The 22,627-nt window shown below is 40.0% G+C and overlaps 1 protein-coding gene across 1 annotated transcript; it reads left to right on the top strand.

Moving 5' to 3' along the window:
• Nucleotides 1–10,222: 10,222 nt before the first annotated feature.
• MRPL44 (mitochondrial ribosomal protein L44) lies at nt 10,223–22,294 on the top strand. Its single transcript, XM_005574439.4, has 5 exons — nt 10,223–10,431; nt 12,320–12,788; nt 16,859–17,037; nt 20,066–20,276; nt 22,064–22,294. Exons 1-4 carry the CDS (start codon nt 10,253–10,255, stop codon nt 20,235–20,237), a joined length of 999 nt encoding a protein of 332 aa, XP_005574496.3. The 5' UTR covers nt 10,223–10,252; the 3' UTR covers nt 20,238–20,276; nt 22,064–22,294.
• Nucleotides 22,295–22,627: the final 333 nt, after the last annotated feature.

A 22,627-nucleotide genomic window follows, 5' to 3' on the forward strand; every position in this document is an offset into this window, starting at 1 on the left:
ACGTAGGAGGAGGAGCAGGTTTGGAAGGGAAGAAGGAGAATTCACTTTTTGACATAGGAAGCTTGAGATGAGTATTACGTCTCCAAGTGAAGGGGCTGAGTAGGCAGTTGGACACAGGAGGTGTTTGTTTCTTTGTTTGTTTGTTTGTTTGTTGTGAAATGGAGTCTTTCTCTGTTGCCCAGGCTGGAGTGTGTTGGTGCGATCTTGGCTCACTGCACCGCCACCTCCTTGGTTCAAGCAATTCTCCTGTCTCAGCCTCCCCAGCAGCCAGGATTACAGGCGCGTGCCACCATGCCCGAATAATTTTTGTATTTTTAGTAGAGACGGGGTTTTGCCATGTTGGCCAGGCTGATTTCGAACTCCTGACCTCAGGTGATCCACCTGCCTCAGCCTCCCAAGGTGCTGGGATTAGAGGCGTGAGCCACTGTGCCCAGCCTGAATATAGGAGTTTTGTATATGCTACTGAATAGTAGAGAGGTCTGGACTGCAGCCAATATTCTAGGAGTTAAATGCACAGGGATGGAATATGCTGGGCCACCCTCTGCAGGGTCAGCAGATGCTCACTGGATGGTAGCAGAGTACAGGAGCCAAGTTTATGCTTGATCTTAAGGCAGCAGGATGGTCAAAGTTAAGTGAGAGAAAGGCTCTCTACAAATAATTGTTCAAAAATTTTAATCAGGGCTTTGCCTGTTAAACTAAATTAAAATGGAAACCAGGGCTGAAGAATGCCTGAAGAGACAAAGTCAGTCAGTCTTCCTAAGTGATCTTAACCTTGCTTGATTTGCAAATGTAAGTGAAACTTCACTTAAGCTATTTCTTGTAAATGCCTGTATTAAAGAAAAACAAAACTTCAGCTCAACCGTTCAGATGCAGTCAACAGACTTATAATTAAATAACTCGGGATTTTCCCACAGGATAGACCAAATAAAACCACTTTATAACTGTAATCAATTATTTTCTTTGCATTATTTCTGCATTCACTCTTCCAAGCTTCTCCAACAGAGCCCTGGAAACACTTGCGGTTTAGAGCAGCCCAATTCATGAATTGCTGTTTGCACAAATAAGCTCTTTAAAATATTATTGTGCCTTGGTTTACATTTTTTTTTTTTTTTTTTTTTGAGACAGAGTGTTACTCTGTCACCCAGGCTTCAGTGCGCTGCTGGGATCTAAGCTCACTGCAACCTCTGCCTCCCGGGTTCAAGCGATTCTTGTGCCTCAGCCTTCTGAGTAGCTGGAACTACAGGCGTGTGCCCATCATGCCCTGGTAATGTTGTATTTTTAGTAGAGATGGGGTTTTACCATGTTGGCCAGGCTGGTCTCGAACTCCTGGCCTTAAGTGATCCATCAGCTTTAGCATCCTGAACTGTGAGGATTACAGGCGTGAGCCACTGTGCCTAGCCCTCTTTTTTTTTTCTTCTTTTTTTTTTTTTTCTTTTTTTGAGGCAGGATCTCACTCTGTCACTCAGGCTGGGGGGCAGTGGCACAATCTCAGCTCACTGCAGCCTCTGCCTCCTGGGTTCAAGCGATTCTCCTGCCTCAGCCACTGGAGTAGCTGGGAGGAGGCATGCACCACCATGCCTGGCTAATTTTTGTATTTTTAGTGGAGACATGGTTCATCATATTGCCCAGGCTGGTGTTGAACTCCTGAGTTCAAGTGATCCAACTGTCTCAGCCTCCCAAAGGGCTGGTACAGGTGACAGCCACTGCACCTGGCCTAGTTTACCTTTATAATAGGCCTTATGTATTGAATTGTCTTACAAATAAGAAAAGTCATCACCCAGAATGGTTCAGTGTGAACAATAAGGTAAGGCCCACATAACTCTTATCTTGCACAATGACAGTGAACTGACCCAAAGATGTAACACAGATCCAGTTTATTGAAAAAGCAGTTACTCTGTGTGATTTCTTCCAAAACACATGGAAAACATCTCAGCTATAACATATTTTGAAGGCAATTTACATAAACAAATTAAGCTCTAAATTTAATTCACCTTTATACATTTTGCAAAATCAGTGCTTAAACACAAAATGATTTTATCAAGTATAGCATTTACACTCGTAAGAGTACATGAAATCCAAGAAGGAGTATGTGTGTAAATAGCGAAGAGGTACGAGGACAGAAGCCTTGGAAACATCAACAAGTCTGGAAGAGAAGGAGGAACCAGAAAAAAAGACTGGAGAGGAGCCAGCCTCCTCCTGCTCCCCTTCCCCATGACTCCATGAGGTAAGAGGAAAATAGATATTGTGTGTGTTGTCCTGAAGACAAAGGAAGAAGGTGTTCTAAGGAGGAGGAAGTGATCAACTGTGTCAAATGCTGCAGATCAACCAAATGAAATGAAATGAAATGAATGGAAGTTTCCATGAATGGCAGGGGTAAAATCTGATTGGAGTGGGTTCAAGTGGTGCTGGAAGAGCCTTAGCACAGCCTCTTGGAACTGAAAGACTCTAGGTACACAAAGAGAATTTTTTTTTATATCAATGGCTTTTGGGGAACAGGTGGTGTTTGGCTACATGGATAAGTTATTTAGTGGTGATTTCTGAGATTTTGGTGCACCCGTCACTTGAGCAGTGTACCCTGTACACAGTGTGTAGTCTTTTTTTTTTTGAGACAGAATGTCGCTCTGTTGCCCAGGCTGGAGTGTAGTCGCGTGACACATTGCAACCTCCGCCTCCTAAGTTCAAGCGATTCTCTTGCCCCAGCCTCCCGAGTAGCTGGGACTACAGGCACCCCCCTCCACACCCAGCTAATTTCTGTATTTTTAGTAGAGACGGGGTTTCACCATATTGGCCAGACTGGTCTCGAACTCGTGACCTTGTGATCCGCCAGCCTCAGCCTCCCGAAGTGCTGGGTTTATAAGCATGAGCCACCATACCCAGCCCAGTGCATACTCTTTTATCCCTAACTGCCCCCCGACCTTCCCCCCAAGTCTATGGTATTATTCTTATGCCTTTGCGTCATCATAGCTTAGCTCCCAGACGCAGAGATAATTGATTTCTGAACTGCCCTGCTGAGTTAGAAGGTGGAATCTATGAATAAAGTTCTACCATCCACTGACAGCTATGTGATCTTGGACAAGTCACTTTACCCTAACAGTAGAAATAGCATGGTCTTTATAGTCAGAGAGCTTTGCTGTTAACTAACAGTGAAATCTTTGACAAGCTAGTATCTTTGTCAATTGCGCATTTCTAAAGTAAGAATAATAATGTTACCTTTTAGTGGTGTTGCAGAGATAACGTGTGGTATTTATTGTTAAGTCGTGCTTCTTACCTTGGACCTTTTTTTTTTTTTTTTTTTTTTTTTTTTAAGACGGAGTCTCACTCTGTGGCCCAGGCTGGAGTACAGTGGCACGTTCTCGGTTCACTGCAACCTCTGCCTCCCTGGTTCAAATGAGTCTCCTGCCTCAGCCTCCAGAATAGCTGGGATTATAGGTGCATGCCACCATGCCAGGCTACTTGCTGTATTTTTAGTAGAGACGAGGTTTCACCATGTTGGCCAGGCTGGTCTCGAACTCCTGACCTCAAGTGATCCACCCGCCTCGGCTTCCCAAAGTGCTGGGATTACAGGCTTGAGCCACCGTGTCTAGCCCCTACCTTGGACCTTAATCTCGAAATGTCTGTCCCGCCATCACCTCTTCTGACTCTAAATACCTGTATCATGCTAGACTTCCTTAAGGGAGTATTTTATAGTTGTACTGTAAGAATGATAATGATGATAATAATAAATGCCAATATTATTTCTTGTAATAAGAAGTTCCTATTTTCCTGAAGCCATACATTTCAAGTGAAATAAGTAATTCTAAATAGGATAATTTAAATTGGATAATTTTAAACTATCTATAATTGCAGTGGTTTATTTACAAAATTCCTAAAAGGAAAAATTTTATCACTGCCATCACAGCAGGTTTCCTCATCCAGATAAGGAAATTAGACAAATGCTAGTGTGTTTTAACTAGCTAAACAAAACTAAGTTAAATCAATATGTAAAAATTTCCCTAGTGGGCCATTCCTTAACAAAATGCTGAAATCCCTGTTGCTACATTGACTGAAAGGTCATGATGAATGGAATATGTAAGGCTTGGCTCATATAAACCTAATCAGATGGTTAGAGATGTTGGCAGTTTAGGACCTGCTGCCACAAATGTGTGAACAACCTTTTGTAATCTATTGACCTGCATGTTTTTTCTTTACCCCAACTCATTCCATACATGTAGGCTCAATCTTCAGTTATTTGCTTTACTGGTTCAACAAAAGCCAGGAAGAACAACTTTGTAGTAATCAGAGTGTTATCCAACTGTATATTGTTTACTTTATTGTAAATACTGGTGAACTGTTGTTAATAGTTTTATATTCCTTTATGCAAAAAAAGAAATAATAATAAATAAGTTCCTACCTTCAACATTTGGATGAACTAAGGTATGTTAGCTTCATGGGTCAGCATTCTAATGTGGCCTTGACTTTCTACTCTTCACATTTCAGATACTTTGAGTGTAATCACAGGCTAGCCATTTGCCTGTTGCTATCAGATCCACTCTATGTGTACCTTGCTTGGTCTATATTGCAGGGAGTTGACTTCTGCAAACTACATATCCCAGACTTGCTTCCTGATAAGTTTGTATGATGGAGGCAGTGGTGGGACATTGGAAGGTAGGAGGAAAGAAGAAACCAGGGTATTTCTCCTCCACTCTTTCTGCTTAGGGAGTGTGCCTTCTCTGTGGCTCCAGTCCCCACTGGCTACAGCTTCCCTCTTTTGTCCCAGCCCTCAACAGGCAGTCTCTGCTGGGGTTCTTGGTCCCATTGGGCTTACCTAACTCCTGTGCTCTGGTACCATCTGTTCCCTTTGTCTCTCCATTCTTGCTGTCCCTAATCTCTTAAGCCTTTCAGTTCTTCTAACACCTTTATAACGAGTTCCTTGTATTAAATTTCCTTCCTGGAGCCATCTGGTGTGCCTTTGTTCTCTTGTTAAGACCCTGACTGATACAATTAGGGTGATACTGTTACTTAACTTACAGTACTGTTAAATTAAGTTTGGACTAAAGCTTCCACTGTTCATATTTTAATTTTGGCCTAAAGGTTTCTCAGTGCACAGTGCACTATAACCTAACTTGATGTGTAAAAGACTGTCACCTGCTCTTGTAAAAGTAGCTGAGTCTCACCCAACCGCAGGCAGCCCTATTCAAATAAAGCAGACACCAGCTGTTTCCGTACCTCATTTGCATTTTCTGTACATACTTTTATCCTTTTACTGTCCGTAAATGTCATCTGACCATGTGGCAGTCCTGGAGTCTTTCTGAATGTGTTCTGGTTCTGGGGGCTGCCTGATTCATCGTTCTTTGCTCAAACTCTTAAATTTAATTGTTCTACAGTTTTTCTTTTAACGCCACCATGAGGATTGTAGGACATAACTCACTGAGAATATGACATTACATATGTAAATTATAAGGCAATATTTCGCTAATTGAGTATTTTCAAAAAAAGATATAAACCATATAATGATATAAATGATAGTCTCCTAAAGAATAACTTATTCGTATGCAGTATCCAGATTATCCAGATTCTTTTTTTTTTTTTCCGAGACAGAGTCTTGCTCTGTCACCCAGGCTGGAGTGCAGTGGCGCTATCTCCGCTCACTGCAACCTCCGCCTCCCGGATTCAAGCAATTCTCCTGTCTCAGCCTCTTGAGTAGCTGGGACTACCGGCACACACCACCATGTCCAGATAATTTTTGTATTTTTAGTAGAGACAGGGTTTCACCACGTTGGCCAGGCTGGTCTTGAACTCCTGACCTCATGATCGCCTGCCTCGGCCTCCCAAAGTGCTGGGATTACAGGCATGAGCCACCACGCCCGGCCCAGATTCTTAAATTTATAACTTGTAACGGCTATAATTTGGTTAACTCCAATCAAGAGGAAATACTTCAAAAACTTATCAGTGTCTTTCAACAGTTGTTATAACGTATACCTAATCAATGTTTATCTATTCAGTACATGTTAAATCTGCGGAATAGACTGAAAATGAAGTCTACAGTGATTTATTGCTTTTGGACATGCTTCGTCTCCTTGGGCCTTCACAAAAGATTTGGAGACACAATTTCACCCCAGAGAGGAAAGAAGACTTGGTAATTTTGTTCAGTGGTTTTGCCAGGAGTTCTTTTAACCCATCCTCTGGATTTTACCCAAGGTTTACACTGCAGACCAGCATAATGATCACATTGCAAAAATCTGAAACCACTTTTACAATGTTTTATTTATTTAAAAAGCAAAACAAAAGTGTAAAGTTTCAATATTATAGTCATAGTGGTCTAATATCTCTACTTTCCCCCTCATTACCAGTTTTTACTTATTTTTATAACCCTTTAAAATATTCCTTTTTCCTGTAATAGGCATCCCTCTCTCAGATCCAAACATCGCTCAGTTTAGCAGAAACATCAAGGAACATGGGTAAAGTAGAAATACCGTGCTCGACATCTTCCCTGATATTTCCTGAACTTGTTTCTCAAAAGTATCCCTAATGACAGGAAAGAGGATCTGTACCTACAGGGGTTAAAGGGTCAGGCAGCTTTCACTTTTTGGAGGGGAATTTACTAAGTCCTCATCATGCCTGATGACTTTGTGCATGTTATGGAATGTCGTTCCTCCTTTCCATCTCTTCTGCATCCAGCAAAATCCACACTTCCATCTAGACCCAGCACTCTGAGGCCATCCCCTAAGTCTCATGAATATAGAGTATTTTTTATTTTGCCATTTTCATCCAGTTGATTTGACCGTAAGTGTATTAATTATCTGTTGCTATGTAACAAATTACTTCAGAACTTAGTGGCATAAAGCAACAAATGTGTATTTATTTCCTGAGGGCCAGGAGTTTGGGAGCAGCTTAGCTGGGTGATTCTGGCAGAGGGTCTCTCGTGGGGATGCAGTCAAGACATTGGCCAGTAGGGAGTCATCTGAAAGTGTGACTGGGAATGGAGGATCCATTTCTAAGATGGCTCATTCATTCACACGGCTGTTAGTGAGAGGCCTCAGCTACTCATCACATAAGCTTTTCCACATAGTTTCTTAGGCAACATCATAACATAGCAGCTGACTTCCCGATAGGAGACTAATCCAAGAAATGCAAGGTATCTGACCAAAATGGAAGCCATGATGTATTTTATTACCTGACCCCAGAATTGATAAAAACATCCATGGTCTATTGGTTACACGACGAAACCCAGCAAAATGTGAGAGGGGAATATACAAGGGTGTAAATAACAGGAGGTGGGGCTTGTTGAGAGCCATCTTGCTGGCTGCTAACACACCAAAAAAGTTTTTGCTTCCATAATTCTGAATTAACAGAGTTATATTAATATTGATGCATTTTTTTTTGAGAAAATGTTTTCTGGAATAAGCTCCATGAAACCAATTAAATGTCTTGATCAATTTTCTATACAGCTCAAGTATCCTATTTCTAATTGTATTTTCATATTTATATTGCTTACTTAATGTATTTTCTTGAATTTTTTTCCGCATTTGTTTCCTAAGATGTTGTTTGTTGCTCAGGTTTACTAGGGCTTTTTGCTAATCAGTTTTACTATCGTGAGTTTTCTGTTGTGGCTTTTAGATCTATCAAGTCAAAATTTCCATCAAGTCAAATTTTCCAAAGCTAGGTTGAACAGATGTAACTTTGGTGAAGACTGATTCTATATCGATATTTATCAGTAACTCCAATTTTGTATGAACAGTTTTAACTACAGTAATTTTCATCCTATGGTAATTATTTCTGTCTGTAATTTTCCTTATGAGTTGGATTAAAGGCCACTATTTGGTAGTTATTCCTTAGCTAATCTATGAAGTAGTGGCAAGTAATCTCAGGGGTTCAGAATTGCTTCATTGTCCAGGAAGGTGCTATAGCAGAATTCACTAACTTTGTTATCCATCTTTCTGTGCCCTGTATTCCAGCTGCCCTCACCATCACTGAAGGAATATATAAGCAATATCCCTGGCATCAAAACACAAAAGGTTGAAGTGTTCCCCAAGGGTTAAAGTGAACCCTCAATCGCCTTACCTCCTCTTCCTAAGTGAGACTTTTCCCTACCCTTGCACCTGACGCTTACCCAGTGAAAACTCGAAAGTTGTTGACATCTGTGAGCTTTAATCAAATTAGGGCTACCAGCAGGTTAAAGGAAAAATCAGGTTTTTGAGGGCCAAAAAACACATTAGCCTTTTTCTTCCTTGAAGTTTTCTGAGCCTGGGTCCTAGAACCAAGTGCTCCTCCTATTATGTGTTTATTGAATAAATTAACAAATGTATGAGCAAATTTTTAAAAACTGGCTAATTCCTGAGCTCCATAAAGGGCATTAGTAAATCTTTTGAGGACCTACATTTTTTAATCTGCAAATGATGCTTTCATTGTTGTATGACTGAGAAACTCTCAACACGGAAACACCTCATTTTAACTTAACATGATTGTGCTACAACGGACTTTAGATTATTTTTCCTAATAAATGAAACTCTACGGAAATGACAGTTCCCTGCCTTTTCTCCTAATCCATTTATTGGATTGATGTTCCATGAATTTTCAATACTTTACATACATTATAACAAGGTCAACTGTGACCTCCTTTCACCCCTTCTTGGAGAATTTCCTTCAACCGTGTGTGCTCAGGCCCTCTTTTGCTCTCTCTCTTCCCAAAGGGAACCCTTTTATAAGCTGAGATGAACCATTTAGGTTCTCCCTTTGGAAATGGTCAAGCTGAGAAACCTAAACTGAGTTGTATGATCCTGGCACTGAAGGTTCTCCAGCTAAGTCATAACATGCTTTGTGGTCTGTGTTTCAGAGAGATGAATGTAGGTGAGCTGTATCTGGGGAAGGGAGCTGGTACCAGGCCAATTACAGTAACCACGGAAAGAGGTGAGGAGAGCCACCAGGTACCTGCAGTGGAAATAAATTGAAAAACCACTTGGTGGTAACTGGACCGAAGAGGGGGTTTGTGGAAAGAACAATCAAAGACACAGGAGTTCAATCTGGGTGACTGCTGGGGACACAGATGCCTTTAAAACATAGATCTCAGAAAGCATTGCCCCTTTGAGAGTCTAGATGTTCAGCAGGCAACTCAAAACGGGGAATTCAAACAAGCCTCCCTTTGTGACTTAATATGTTCTTTTAAAAATTGTACTGTATTAACAGTTTGATAGGAAAGCAATAGAATTACACTGTTACAGAGTGTTAAAGAAGGAAGAAACTAATTCTACCGTTACCGTTTTATGATTTTTTCCAGTCATTTTCCGGATGTTTAAAAATATGTACTATTGGGCCGGGCGTGGTGGCTCAAGCCTGTAATCCCAGCACTTTGGGAGGCCGAGACTGGCGGATCACGAGGTCAGGAGATCGAGACCATCCTGGCTAACACGGTGAAACCCCGTCCCTACTAAAAGATAGAAAAATATAGCCGGGCGAGGTGGCGGGCGCCTGTAGTCCCAGCTACTCTGGAGGCTGAGGCAGGAGAATGGCGTAAACCCGGGAGGCGGAGCTTGCAGTGAGCTGAGATCCGGCCACTGCACTCTAGCCTGGGCGACAGAGCGAGACTCCCTCTCAAAAAAAAAAAAGAAAAGAAAAAAAAAAAGTACTATTAGATTGCTTTTAAAGAAAAATGTTAATTTTGGATAAGCCAACATTTCTGAGTCTAGGGTTTCCAAAACTAAGGCTTTTGGAGACGTGCTGGGTCAAAAATAGAAGCTCGGTAAATACTTGCTCAATAATGGCAGTACTGATGGTCTGGAACACTAAATATAAATAAAAATGTTTTCGTTTTTGAGGATTTAAATGTTTCCTTAACTTGAACGTGAAAGAGATTTTTGTTTGTTTTGCTGTAACGAGAGAAGAAGGAACAACAGAATAACTGACAGGGTGAAGCAACCTCTCCCAGAAACTTTTGGACGCAAACGCCCTCAAACCCGGATCATTGGAAAGTAACGCCAATGGAGGAGAGAACCAACGCACGCGCAGCACCAAGGCGGCCGCCGTCACCCCGCCCCGGGGCTGTCTCCGCCCCCGCCCTCTCTCAGTCGCCCCGCCCCCGGGGCTGTCTCCGCCCCCGCCCTCTCTCAGTCGCCCCGCCCCCGGGGCTGTCTCCGCCCCCGCCCTCTCTCAGTCGCCCCGCCCTGGGGGCGGTCTCCGTCCCTGTCCTCTCTCCGCGTCCCGGGTTCCGGGGGAAGTGTGTTACGGGGACACTGGCCCGACTACTTTCGTTCCGTCTTCCATCGCGCTCTCCCGTGCAATGGCGTCCGGGCTGGTAAGAGTGCTGCAGCAGGGGCCTCGCTGCCTCCTTGCTCCAGTCGTCCCCAAGCTGGTCCCTCCGGTTCGGGGAGTGAAGAAGGGATTCCGCGCCGCCTTCCGCTTCCAGAAGGAGTTAGAGCGGCTGCGCCTTCTGCGGTGCCCGCCGCCGCCCGTGCGCCGGTAGGAGACACCTCGGGAAGGGGTGTCAGGGTGGCGGTCGCAGACACGGGGTCTTCCTCCCGCGGTGTTGTGCCTGCGGCTGATGCGCCCCAGGATTAAGCTTTAGGAAGTTTGCGATAGAGACACCCGTGAGCTGTGGGCGCGTGGCCTGAGGCAAAGAAAATGGATTTGTGCCGCGGGTGGTAGAGCTTCAGGCTGCTCCCGACGTTTTGAAACTACCATTTAGGATTTTGTCTACTGGAAATTGGGAGAAATGGGGCTGGCCGGAGGGTCTTCCTTATGTGGACTTGGGTGTTGTAGCCCCCATTTGTAATACCCGAGAATTCCGATAAGCGAGAAGAAAGCAGTCCACAGCATTGTAAATTAAGGAGAAAAAAAAAATTAATCTACAACCTGAAGTCTACTGTCTAGAGAAAAAGGAAAAAAAGTTAGCTTTCGATTTTTGCCCAAATTAATGTTGTTCTGGTAACAGGTTTGGCAGAGAGACAGGTTTTTATGGCTTCAAATCAGATCATACTTTACATAATTTAAATTCCTTCATCTTTTTCTCTTTAATAATGTGTCTTTGACATGTTGTCATGGCATTACAAAGAGATGTACCTCACTCTTTTTTATGGCTCTGTTGATGGGCTTATGAGCTCCATATTATTGCCATTAAAACCTATGTAACAGCGTGTATCTTTATTTCACCTTTGCGGATGCGTACGTAGCATGTAATTTTGAATGCTATTAGTACTTTAACGTTGCCCTCCAAAAAATGTTGATCCACTTTGTACTCCTACCAGTAGGAACGGTCTTCTAACAGATAAGTTTATGGCAAAAAATAAAATATCTTCTTAATTCCCATTCCCTTGTTTATTATAAGGTTAAGTATTTTAGGCTCTCAAAGTTGGAAGAAACTTTACGGTTTGTACAGATTATGTAAGTGTATATATTATATGTATATCTTATGACTTTCAACCCAGCTTTTTATACTTTGCTTCCCTTTGTTTCTTAAAGGGGTTTTATATTGTGTTACGTGTAAGTAATCCAGAGATGACTTATAAAGTATACAGGAGGATGTGCATAGGTTATATGCAAATACAGGTATACCTCATACATATTGTAGGGTTGGTTCTAGACCACGGCAATAAACGAGTCACGTGACTTTTTAAATTTCCCAGTGCGTACCTAAGTTATGTTTATACTATTCTGTAGTTTATTAAGTATGCAGTAGTATTGTCTAAAAAGCAATGTATGTACCTTAATTTAAAATACTTCATTGCAAAAAAATGCTAACACAGACACAAAGTGAGCACATGCAGAATTGCTACAAACCTTCAATTTGTAAAAATAAAATGCAATAAATCTGTGAAGCACAATAGACCAAAGTACAGTGAAATGAAGTGTGCCTGTACTACACCATTTATATGGGAGACTGGAGCATCCATGAATTTCAGTATTCAGGAGAGTCCTCGGAACCAATTCCCCACAGATATTGAGGGATGACCATAAATATAACATACCTAGTGTTTATGGCTTGAATCTGTGAAATTATCATTTATGTTTCATACTTAGGTATAAAACATAGTTTCATGATTAGAGCAGAAATAAGGAACCTAAAAGTTAGGCTAATGGCTTAGTCTTTTATGTTGAAGAACCAATTTCATGTGACAATTGGATCAACGGGAAAATTAATCCGATCATATATGTAGAATATAGCAAGGGACTTCCAGTATTTATCTGACTTCAGTCTTAACATTTAGAATATCAGCCTGGCATTAAAAAGAAATATAACCTTCTTTCATTTCCTTTATATAATTAATAACATTACAACACAGTGAAAAATTTTTATATCACAGTAAGAGGTTGTTCTCTTTACCATCTCTTACTATCTTTACATTTTCAGTTCCGAGAAGCCGAACTGGGATTACCATGCAGAAATACAAGCTTTTGGACATCGGTTACAGGAAAACTTTTCCTTAGATCTTCTCAAAACTGCATTTGTTAATAGCTGCTATATTAAAAGTGAGGAGGCCAAGCGCCAGCAACTTGGGATAGAGAAAGAAGCTGTACTTCTGAATCTTAAAAGTAATCAGGAACTATCTGAACAAGGGACATCTTTTTCACAGACTTGCCTCACACAGTTTCTTGAAGACGAGTTCCCAGACTTGCCCACTGAAGGCATCAGAAATCTTGTTGACTTTCTCACTGGTGAGGAAGTCGTGTGTCACGTGGCTAGAAACTTGGCTGTGGAGCAGTTAACACTGAGTGAGGAATTCCCAGTGCCCCCGACTGTATTACAGCAAACTTTCTTTGCAGTTATTGGAGCCCTGTTACAGAGCAGTGGACCCGAGAGGACTGCACTTTTTATCAGGGTACGTAATTATTAATTGGACATGCTTGAGAAAGACAGAAGGGAAAATTTTCTTTTGTAATTCTCTTCTTTGATACATCACCTTGGAAGTGAATGTTTGTCCCAAGAAAAACTGAGAAAAACCTAAAACTTTTTTATGGAAGGGGTGTAATTATTCCAGTTGTCTCTTATTATGGATATCATAAAAAGTGAATATTAAATTGTGGGTTGTGATTTCTGAAGGACCACAAGCCATGTCATCTTTAAGTTTACATCCTTAGGGCCAAGGATACTGCCTGCATGAGAGATACTCAGTAGATGTTTGGTGAATGAATGAAGTCAAAGGACAGTATGCAGAGGCCTGTGCTTCAGTACCAGCTGCTGTCTGCTCTTCCAAGTGATAAATCTTGGATTTCAAGTCCCTCTAATGCCTAACTCTTTGTTAGCTAGTGACTTAGCTAATTCGGTTTCTTAATTGGTACAACTTGACTCTCACTATCCGTTTGTAATTTATTAACTGGGAGAAGTTTTATCCTCTGCCATTGGATGAAAACATGAGATTTTGTTCACTTTTTGATAATAGAGAGTCCACACAATCTCTTTAAGTCAGAAAGACAGTTTTGATTCAAGCATCTATCTGACTGACATTCAGTCCTTAAACCAGCATCACATGCTATTGGAATCTGTTCATTTAGTTTTGATACCAAGTTTGATAATTTTGTTAAGAGAATATCTGTATTTACTGACACTTCAGACTTTGTTCATAGGTAAGACCTATCTTTCTCCCCCCAGTTAGTTTTTTCTATAGAAATTCTGACAAAGTCCTCTTTGATTTCCATTCTCTTTACTATAACCTCTGTGGAGTTTAAATAATTTTTGGTCACCATTTTGAAATTCTACAAGGTAGTCATGAAACTATGTTGGAAATATTTACCATATTTTAATGCCTCTTAACAGTTCCAAGTAAAGATCTTACGAAACATAGATAATTCAAATATCTGTTTATAAGTTGAGCTTTGATGTCTCTCATAGTAGAATTGACAGGTTTGGATTGTCCTGTTTCATTTGTTCATCCACTTAATGTTGGTGCCTTACTGTGGGCCAGGCACTCTGCTGAGCTCTGGAGCCACAATCTAAATAGGATTTGATCCTACTCACAACTCATTAGTTAGATGGAATGCAGTGTGGAAGTGCTTTTCTAGAGGTGTTAAGGCGCAGAGTGAATTCAGAGTTCAGGCAACAACCAACTTTAGTAAGGGTAGGAAAGGTTTTATAGAAGCGATTTGTGCCCGTAAAAAAGATGTTTTGGGAAGACAATGTCAAGGGTGAGTGTGTGCTTGGGAACTACAGTTAATTTTTTGTGACTGAATCATATTGCATTTGGAGAAGTGATCAAAGATGAGTCTGGACCTTCAAGAGCCAGTGTACAGAAGAGCCAACAGTGTTACTCAGAAAGTGGTTTGGGCGTCAGTATCAGCGTCACTGGAGAACTTGATAGAAATGCAGATTCTCAGGCACCCCCTCAGAGTACATAATCTCTGGGAGTAGGACCTAGGAATCTTTTTTTTTTTGAGACAGAGTCTGCTTTGTTGCACAGGCTGGAGTGCAGTGATGCGATCTCATCTCACTGCAAGCTCCGCCTCCCGGGTTCACACAATTCTCCTGCCTCAGCCTCCCAAGTAGCTGGGACTACAGGCACCCGCCACCATGCCTGGCTAATTTTTTCTATTTTTAGTAGAGACAGGGTTTCACTGTGTTAGCCAGGATGGTCTCGATCTCCTGACCTCGTGATCCACCCACCTCGGCCTCCCAAAGTGCTGGGATTACAGGCGTGAGCCACCGCCCCCAGCCGGAATCTGTATTTTAAGTAGCTCTCCAGGTGATATCTCTGCATCTGGAAATGAGAACAGCACTCTTAGCCATGCTACGGAGTATGTATTTTGATGATCTTGTATAGTGACAGCTGGAGTTGTTCTAAGTGGGAGGTTTTTAATGATCAAATGCGCATTTTAGAAACATCATTTCTTCATACCCCTTCCCTATTCTGGGGAGGTGAGATTGGAGTATTCAACTTATACCCTACTAGAAAGTTCTAATAATAAATTAGTAAGACCAGGAGCAAATAGCAAAAAATAGAAGGTAATCACTTAAGAAAAATTGAGCTTTCTTTCTATATTCCTACTAATATCTTCGATGGTGGGAAAGAGTTGTGTTTCCTTACCTTACACTTGGTTATTCTATATGACAGATAGCAGTTCAGTGATTTTTATATATGTGCATATACATACATATCCCATAAGGCATATCTACTTCTGTACATTAAAACATTTCAAAATCCCCTACTGAGAATGGATTTATACATTTTTTTTTTTTGAGACAGTGTCTCACTCTGTTGTCCAGGCTGCAGTGCAGTGGCACAATCACAGCACACTGCAGCCTCGACTTCCTGGGCTCAAGCCATCCTCCTATGTCAGCTTGCCTAGTAGCTGGGACCACAGGCATGCGCCACTACGTCCAGCTAAATTTTTTTTTTGTAGAAACGCGATCTCATTATGGTGTTCAGGCTGGTCTTGAACTCCTGATCTCAAGTGATTGATCCTCCCACCTCGGCCTCCCAGAGTGCTGGGATTATAGGTATCAGCCACCATGCCTGGCCTAATATTTTTTATTAATGAAGTTGAAAGTGTTCTGGTGCTTGGAGGAGTGTTGTAATGAATTGACTTCATTTCATGAACTAAGGGGTCTTTTTAAATTTCTTCCCTCCTGCCTCCATCCATCCATCCATCCATCCATCCTGTTATCGTATTACTAATGTTTGTTAATACAAGTTAATTGGAATATGTAAATTGCTGTAAATTAATGTTTGCTTCCATAGTTTCTATACAGCGTAATGCTTTTTACTGGCAAAATCAATTCTGCTTTGAATGTTCATAATTTCTCAGTTATCTTAGTCATATAAATAATTATTAGTATGTTACAGTTTTAAAAGTTTATGTGAAATTATTAAGCGATTTTTAAAAAATTATTTATTATTATTTTTAGAGACAGAGTCTTGCCCTGTTGCCCAGGCTGGAGTGCTGTGGTAGCATGATCTTGGCTGACTGCCACCTGCACCTCCCAGGTTCAAGTGATTCTTGCACCTCAGTCTCCCTTCTAGCTGGGTTTACAGGCGTGCACCATCACGCCTGGCTAATTTTTGTATTTTTAGTAGTGACAGGGTTTCACCATGTTGGCCAGGCTAGTCTCAAACTCCTGGCCTCAAGTGATCTGCCTGCCTCGGTCCCCCAAAGTCCTGGGATTACAGGTGTGAGCCACCTTGCCCGGCCAAGTTTTTAAAAACATTATTAATGGAGGAAATATTGTTATCTAGAGGCTCTGAGTGCCATTTTACATGAATTTCTGTAAGAAGTTACTACTTTTTATTTGTTAACTCAATTCTTTAAATATATTTTTTTTTTTACTAGTAGGAATATAATTCTGAATTATAAGATAGGGCAGGGTGTGGTGACTAATGCCTATAATTCCAGTACTTTGAGAAGCCAAGGCAGGAGGATCCTTTCAGGCTAGGAGTTGAGACCAACCTGGGCAACTTATGGAGACCTCGTCTCTACAAAAAATTTAAAAACTAGCCGGGTATGGTGGTGTGCACCTATAGTCTCAGCTGCTAAAGAGGCCGAGCTGGGAGGATTGCTTGAGCCCAGTAGTCCGAGGTTTCAGTGTACTTGTGATCACACCTCTGCACTCTAGCCTAGGCAACAGAGTGAAGCCCTGTCTCAAAAAAGAAAAAAAAAAAAATTACAGGATTCTACCTTCTGTGGAATTTTGGTAGATCATAGTACTTGAAATAGGTTTCTTGGGCTTTCAAGTTTTTTTAATCCAACTATGATTTTTGTAATAAAATGTGTGTAAAAACTGGGGGAATGAAAAAGAATAGTACATTTTTGTCTTTCATTTCCCATTAAGTTTTAAATTTCTGTTAAAAATGTACTCTGTGGCTTCTCTAATTTAAAAAGTGTAAAGAATATATTTTGAATTGTGGTCCTATTGTTCTTTCTACTAATTAAAATGTATAAATTGTATTTTTATATGTAGGACTTCTTAATTACTCAAATGACTGGAAAAGAGCTCTTTGAGATGTGGAAGATAATAGATCCCATGGGGCTATTGGTAGAAGAACTGAAGAAAAGGAATATTTCAGCCCCTGAATCAAGACTTACAAGGCAGTCTGGTGGCACCACAGCTTTGCCTTTGTATTTTGTTGGCTTATACTGGTTAGTGAAATTTTAATCATAACTTTATAACTTTGAGGAAATCCTAAAAACAGACTCTTCACATTCCATAAGGAATGTTAACATAACCTCTTCAAATTCTGTAACGTAACTTTAATTGCATTAAAAGATTTAAAAAAAAATCTCTTCCCCATGTTATTATTTACTACTTCCCTTCCTGCCAGTTATGCTTAGGGGAAGAATCTGAGTTTTGCTAATAGTGGCTTTTGTCAGCCAATAATATTTGCTGTAGACTTTCAGTATGTTATCTTAAATTTTTCTGTGTAAAAGTACAAATGTTGACTTATGTTACAGATTTAACCTTAATCCATTCTTGTCAGTAGCTTCAACTGAGCCTAGATCTGGAAAGGAAGGACCTTATCCATCAAAATGTATAAATCAACCCATGTTGAGAGCTTTTTAGTTTTTTTTTTTTTTTTTGAGACGGAGTCTCGCTCTGTCACCCAGGGTGGAGTGCAGTGGCCGGATCTCAGCTCACTGCAAGCTCCTCCTCTCGGGTTCACGCCATTCTCCTGCCTCAGCCTCCCAAGTAGCTGGGACTACAGGCACCCGCCACCTCGCCCGGCTAGTTTTTTGTATTTTTTTAGGAGAGACGGGTTTCACCGTGGTAGCCAAGATGGTCTCGATCTCCTGACCTCGTGATCCGCCCGTCTCGGCCTCCCAAAGTGCTGGGATTACAGGCTTGAGCCACCGCGCCCGGCCAGAGAGCTTTTTAGTTTTGTTAGTAAAAAGTTGACCTGCCCCAAATTAATCTCAGATGTTAAGATTAAAGTGTTAAATGTAAATAGTGAATATTTAAAATAGCTAGATTAAGATTTAGGTAAATATTTTTCTAATCCTTGTATCACAAAAAGACTTTATAAGTATAAAAGAAATAGAAGTTACCACGTGGGGAAAATGGATAGTGTTGTAAAAAGTTTTATTTATTGAAATGCAAAAACAGTGAGCTACTCTTTGTTACTTGTCTGTTTGGCAAACCTTTTAAACATATCTTTTATCATCAGTTTATACACTGCTGATAGGAAAACAATGTACCATATTTCTGTGAATAATTTTGACGAAATGCCAAGCATCTTAAAATTTTTTATGTTCTTTGATTTTGGTATTTCAACTTTTGGTTGTTTGCCTTAAATTTGCAGACAAATTTTGTGAACAAAGACATTTGTTGTTTACCTCTTTATGCTCCATACCTTGAACAGTTGCTGGGACGTGGTGGTCAGTAAATAGTTGTTGAACTGAAAAACAATTAGAAATAAATTTGATATTCCACAAGAGGGAAATGATACATGTACATGATGTAATATATAGTACAGCTATTACAGGCAATACTTTAAAAGAATATTTAATGAGATTGGGATATTTTAGAGAATGATCTTTTATCTAAAAAAAAAATGTAAGAAGTCATTTGCCGTATCACTACAGTGATTACTGTTGGGTAGTTGTGTTTTTGTAGATTTTACATAATGACTTTAAAACATGATCAATGATAAAACCAGCAACGTTAGACTAAAAACAAAATTCTATGCTTGTTATTCATTTTAAGATGACTTTTTCTGTTTCTCAAGATTTGTGCAAATTTGTGTTTATTATTATAAAGTTTAACTTATATAACATTTGTTTCATTTCCAATTATTATCATAACATGTTTTTTAGCAAATTTATTGTTGTTCTTTGTGTAGCTTCACTAGTTTTTCTTTAATTTGGCTTCAGTCTTCACTTTCAAATCAGTTTATATCGAATCCGATTTAGTAAATGCAGTTGCTGTGCATGAAACTTTCTGGAGATGCTTCTTTTAATGGCACAGATGAAATTTTAGGTCAGAAAATTTCCAGGAAGTAGTTAAATATATTTCAGAAGTAGCAAAACAAAAAGGATTATAGTTATTTGATGTGCACATTCTACATTCTCTGCTCCCTTGAAGGAACATTTCACATTTTTTAAGAAGATAAATCATTATGATATAGAAATACCAGTAAAGCAGAGGACTACCTACCTTAGATTTATCAATAGAATACTCATAGCCAACATTGAGTGTTACCTCACTTGGAAATAAATTAGACTGGGTTAGAAATATATAAAATAATTTTAAAATCTGAGCCTGTTTTGAAGCTCTTTTTTTTTATTTCATTTCATTTTTTTTTTTTTTTTTTTTTGGAGGTCTCACTATGTTGTGCAGTCTGATCTCGAACTCCTGGGCTCAAGCAGTCCTCCTGCTTTGGTCTCCCAAAGTGTTGGTGTTAAAGGTGTGAGCCATGGGGTGGCCAAGGCGGGCGGATCACAAGGTCAGGAGATGGAGACCATCCTGGCTAACACGGTGAAATGCCCGTCTCTACTAAAAATACAAAAAGCTAGCCTGGTGTGGTGGCAGGCACCTGTAGTCCTAGCTACTTGGGAGGCTAAGGTGGGAGAATGGCGTGAACCTGGGAGGCAGAGCTTGCAGTGAGCTGAGATCGCACCACTGCACTCCAGCCTGGACGACAGAGTGAGACTCTGTCTCAAAAAAAAAAGTGTGAGCCATCACGCCTGGCCTAAAGTTCTTAATTTGAAGTATAGAACTGGTTTCTCATTTGTGTTAAAGTTTAGATGACAAACTCAAAAGGCATAATTTTTTCAACAGAATCTTTTCCCAAGTTATGTCACACATTAAAAATAAAAATAGTCATAATTCCTGATAATATTTTTATTAGTTTCAGGGTTTTGTAAGGAGATATTTATTTACATATTCTTCCAATTCTCTCATCAACAATTGAAAACATAGATGCTTTTTTGACTTGATAGAGTTGTATATATTTCTAATGAAACATGAGTGTATCTTTGTCTAATTACCATATGTAATGAACTTGCAACAAATCTAGTTAAAATCCAAAAGATGATCTATCAAAGCTATTGTGTTACTTCTAATGTGTGTTATTGAAATAAGATGTAGATGGCATAATTGCTTTATAACTGCTTTGTGTACTGTCTTATGATATTCCATGTAATTTAAGACTACTATTTGTTCTCTTTCTAGTGATAAAAAGTTGATTGCAGAAGGACCTGGGGAAACAGTATTGGTTGCAGAAGAAGAGGCTGCTCGAGTGGCCCTTAGAAAACTTTATGGATTCACAGAGAATAGACGGCCTTGGAACTATTCCAAGCCCAAAGAAACCTTGAGAGCAGAGAAGAGCATCACTGCCAGCTAGCCAGCCATGAATGTGGCAGCCTGAAACTTGAGACTGAAAGTGAGATAAATGTCAAAGGTGTTTCAAGCCAGACATTTTCAAAATTGTGAAGAAATAGGTGGTTTTTTTTTGGTTTGTTCTTCTTTTTTACTGTGTTCCCAAAATTAAATAAATGTTAATCAAGTCACAGTGTTTTTGATTTTGTTTTTCTAAAATTTTGGTTTGATCAAATCTTTTTTTTTTTTTTCTTGAGATAGAGTCTTACTCTGTCACCCAGGCTGGACTGCAGTGGTGCGATCTCGGCTCACTGCAACCTCCACCTCACAGGTTCAAGCGATTCTTGTGCCCCAGCCTCCCTAGTAGCTGGAATTACAGGCATATGCCACCATACCCGGCTAATTTTTGTATTTTTAGTAGAGATGGGGTTTCTCCATGTTGATCAGGCTGGTCTTGAACTCCTGACCTCAGGTGATCCGCCTACCTTGGCCTCCCAAAGTGCTGGGATTACGGGCGTGAGCTATTGTGCCCAACCAGATCAAATCTTTTCTTGACATTTTTACAAGAAATTTTCCTAAAGTTCTTGATTTAATTGTATAGAATTTGTATAATTAGGTGTATTTCATTTGCCTCTAGCTTTGAGGTATCATAATTTATGTATCTTATGTGAATTTTTTGCTGTAATACCAATACATTTTTTCTCCACATGTTACATTGCATTTTAATTTGATATACCCAGTAATGGCAGGAGGTTGATGAACTTTGCTTCTGTAATACAATTTTAACTGAAATAGTAATGTTAAAACTCTTTGGGAAATGCATGGTATAGATTATAAGTAGGCAGCTATTTACATGATCCCCAAATTCCAAGTTTAAAATTCTGTATACTTCTAGTATGTTTCTTATTCAGTTTCTATTGTAAATAGCAGGAAAAGGCAAATGTTATGCTTCTCAGAAATTGCCTATTCTAAGAAGTTGAAACTCAAAAACAGCTTAAAATGTTAATGGTGAAGGGAAAATAAAGCATAGATTTCAGTTCAATTTAGTATTCTAGTCATAATAATAGTACGTACCAAGCACTCTTCTAAGTATTGGAACACATTTAATTCAGTAGAGAGGTTTTGGTGTTCTAATCCTTTGTGGTCAGTTCAATAATCCCCTAACTGCAAATTCCTTTTGATTTATCATTTTTTAAAAACTTTTCGGCAACAGTTATTTTTAGTTTGAGTCTTCCAGTAGTCACTCGCGGGGGTTAACAAGAATAGCAGGACCTACGAGTTGAAAATAGAAAAGAGGTAAAATGTTAAAACCAACAGCACTTTTACCATGAATTTATTTATTTATTTTTTAGACGGAGTCTGGCTCTGTTGCCCAAGCTGGAGTGCAGTGGTGCAGTCTTAGCTCACTGCAACCTCCGCCTCCTGAGTTCAAGGGATTCCCCTGCCTCAGCCTCCCGAGTAGCTGGGACTACAGGTGCATGCTACCATGCCCAGCTAATTTTTTGTATTTTAGTAGAGACGGGGTTTCACCATGTTGGCCAGGATGGTCTCAATCTCTTGACCTTGTGATCTGCCCACCTCGGCCTCCCAAAGTGCTGGGATTACAGGTGTGAGCCACTGCGCCCGGTCTGACGTTTTTTTTATAAAGAAAGATAAAGGAATTTTGAAGTGCCTTTCCTGAGACTGGCTAGGAAAGTGGAACTTGAGCTTATATTACAGGGTTTATAGCTCCCCAAGGTAAAGCAGAGACTTTTTGGAGGGGAACATTTGAAAAACAACTAGTTGACTGAATTGGTAGGTTAAAAGTAAGTTAAAGTTGACCCTTGAACAACGTGGGTTTAAATTTTGCAGATCACTATGTATACGCGGATTTTCTTCTGTTTCTGCCACCCTGAGACAGCAAGACCATCCTCTTTTCCTCCTCCTCTTCAGCCTACTCAGCATGAAGACAAAGATGAAGAGCTTTTTGATCATCCATGTCCACTTAATGAGTCGTAAATATATTTTCTCCTCCTTTGATTTCCTTTATATTTTTTAGCTTACTTTGTTGTAAGAATAAAGTTTATAATACGTATAACAAAATGTGTTGATTGTTTATTAATATATTATCAGTAAGGCTTCCAGTTAGCCATAGGCTATTAGGAGTTAAGTTTTTGGGAAGTCAAAGTTATATACAGATTTACTGCTACATAAGGTGTCAATATCCCTAATCCCTGCATTGTTCAAAGGTCAAGTATATTTTACCTTTTTTTCAGAGTTAACTTCAAATCCTAGTAATGAAACACAAGGATAGAGGACCAAAACCAGTGGTAAAATGCCATTTATGTGTGTTACTCACAAGTAAACATGATTCGATAATCATCTCATTGGTACTGTAGGAGAAAGGAGATTATATGACGAACTTTTCTGGAAAGC

Source organism: Macaca fascicularis, chromosome 12, assembly GCF_037993035.2.
Source record: "Macaca fascicularis isolate 582-1 chromosome 12, T2T-MFA8v1.1".
Classification (NCBI taxonomy): Eukaryota; Metazoa; Chordata; class Mammalia; order Primates; family Cercopithecidae; genus Macaca; species Macaca fascicularis.

Excerpts from the sequence above, each read along its gene's own strand:
- MRPL44 (XM_005574439.4), top strand. The coding sequence starts at position 10,253 with ATGGCGTCCGGGCTGGTAAGAGTGCTGCAGCAGGGGCCTCGCTGCCTC. Across the intron at positions 10,432-12,319 it reads CCGCCGCCGCCCGTGCGCCG|TTCCGAGAAGCCGAACTGGG; the intron begins GTAGGAGACACC and ends TTACATTTTCAG. Across the intron at positions 12,789-16,858 it reads GGACTGCACTTTTTATCAGG|GACTTCTTAATTACTCAAAT; the intron begins GTACGTAATTAT and ends TTTTATATGTAG.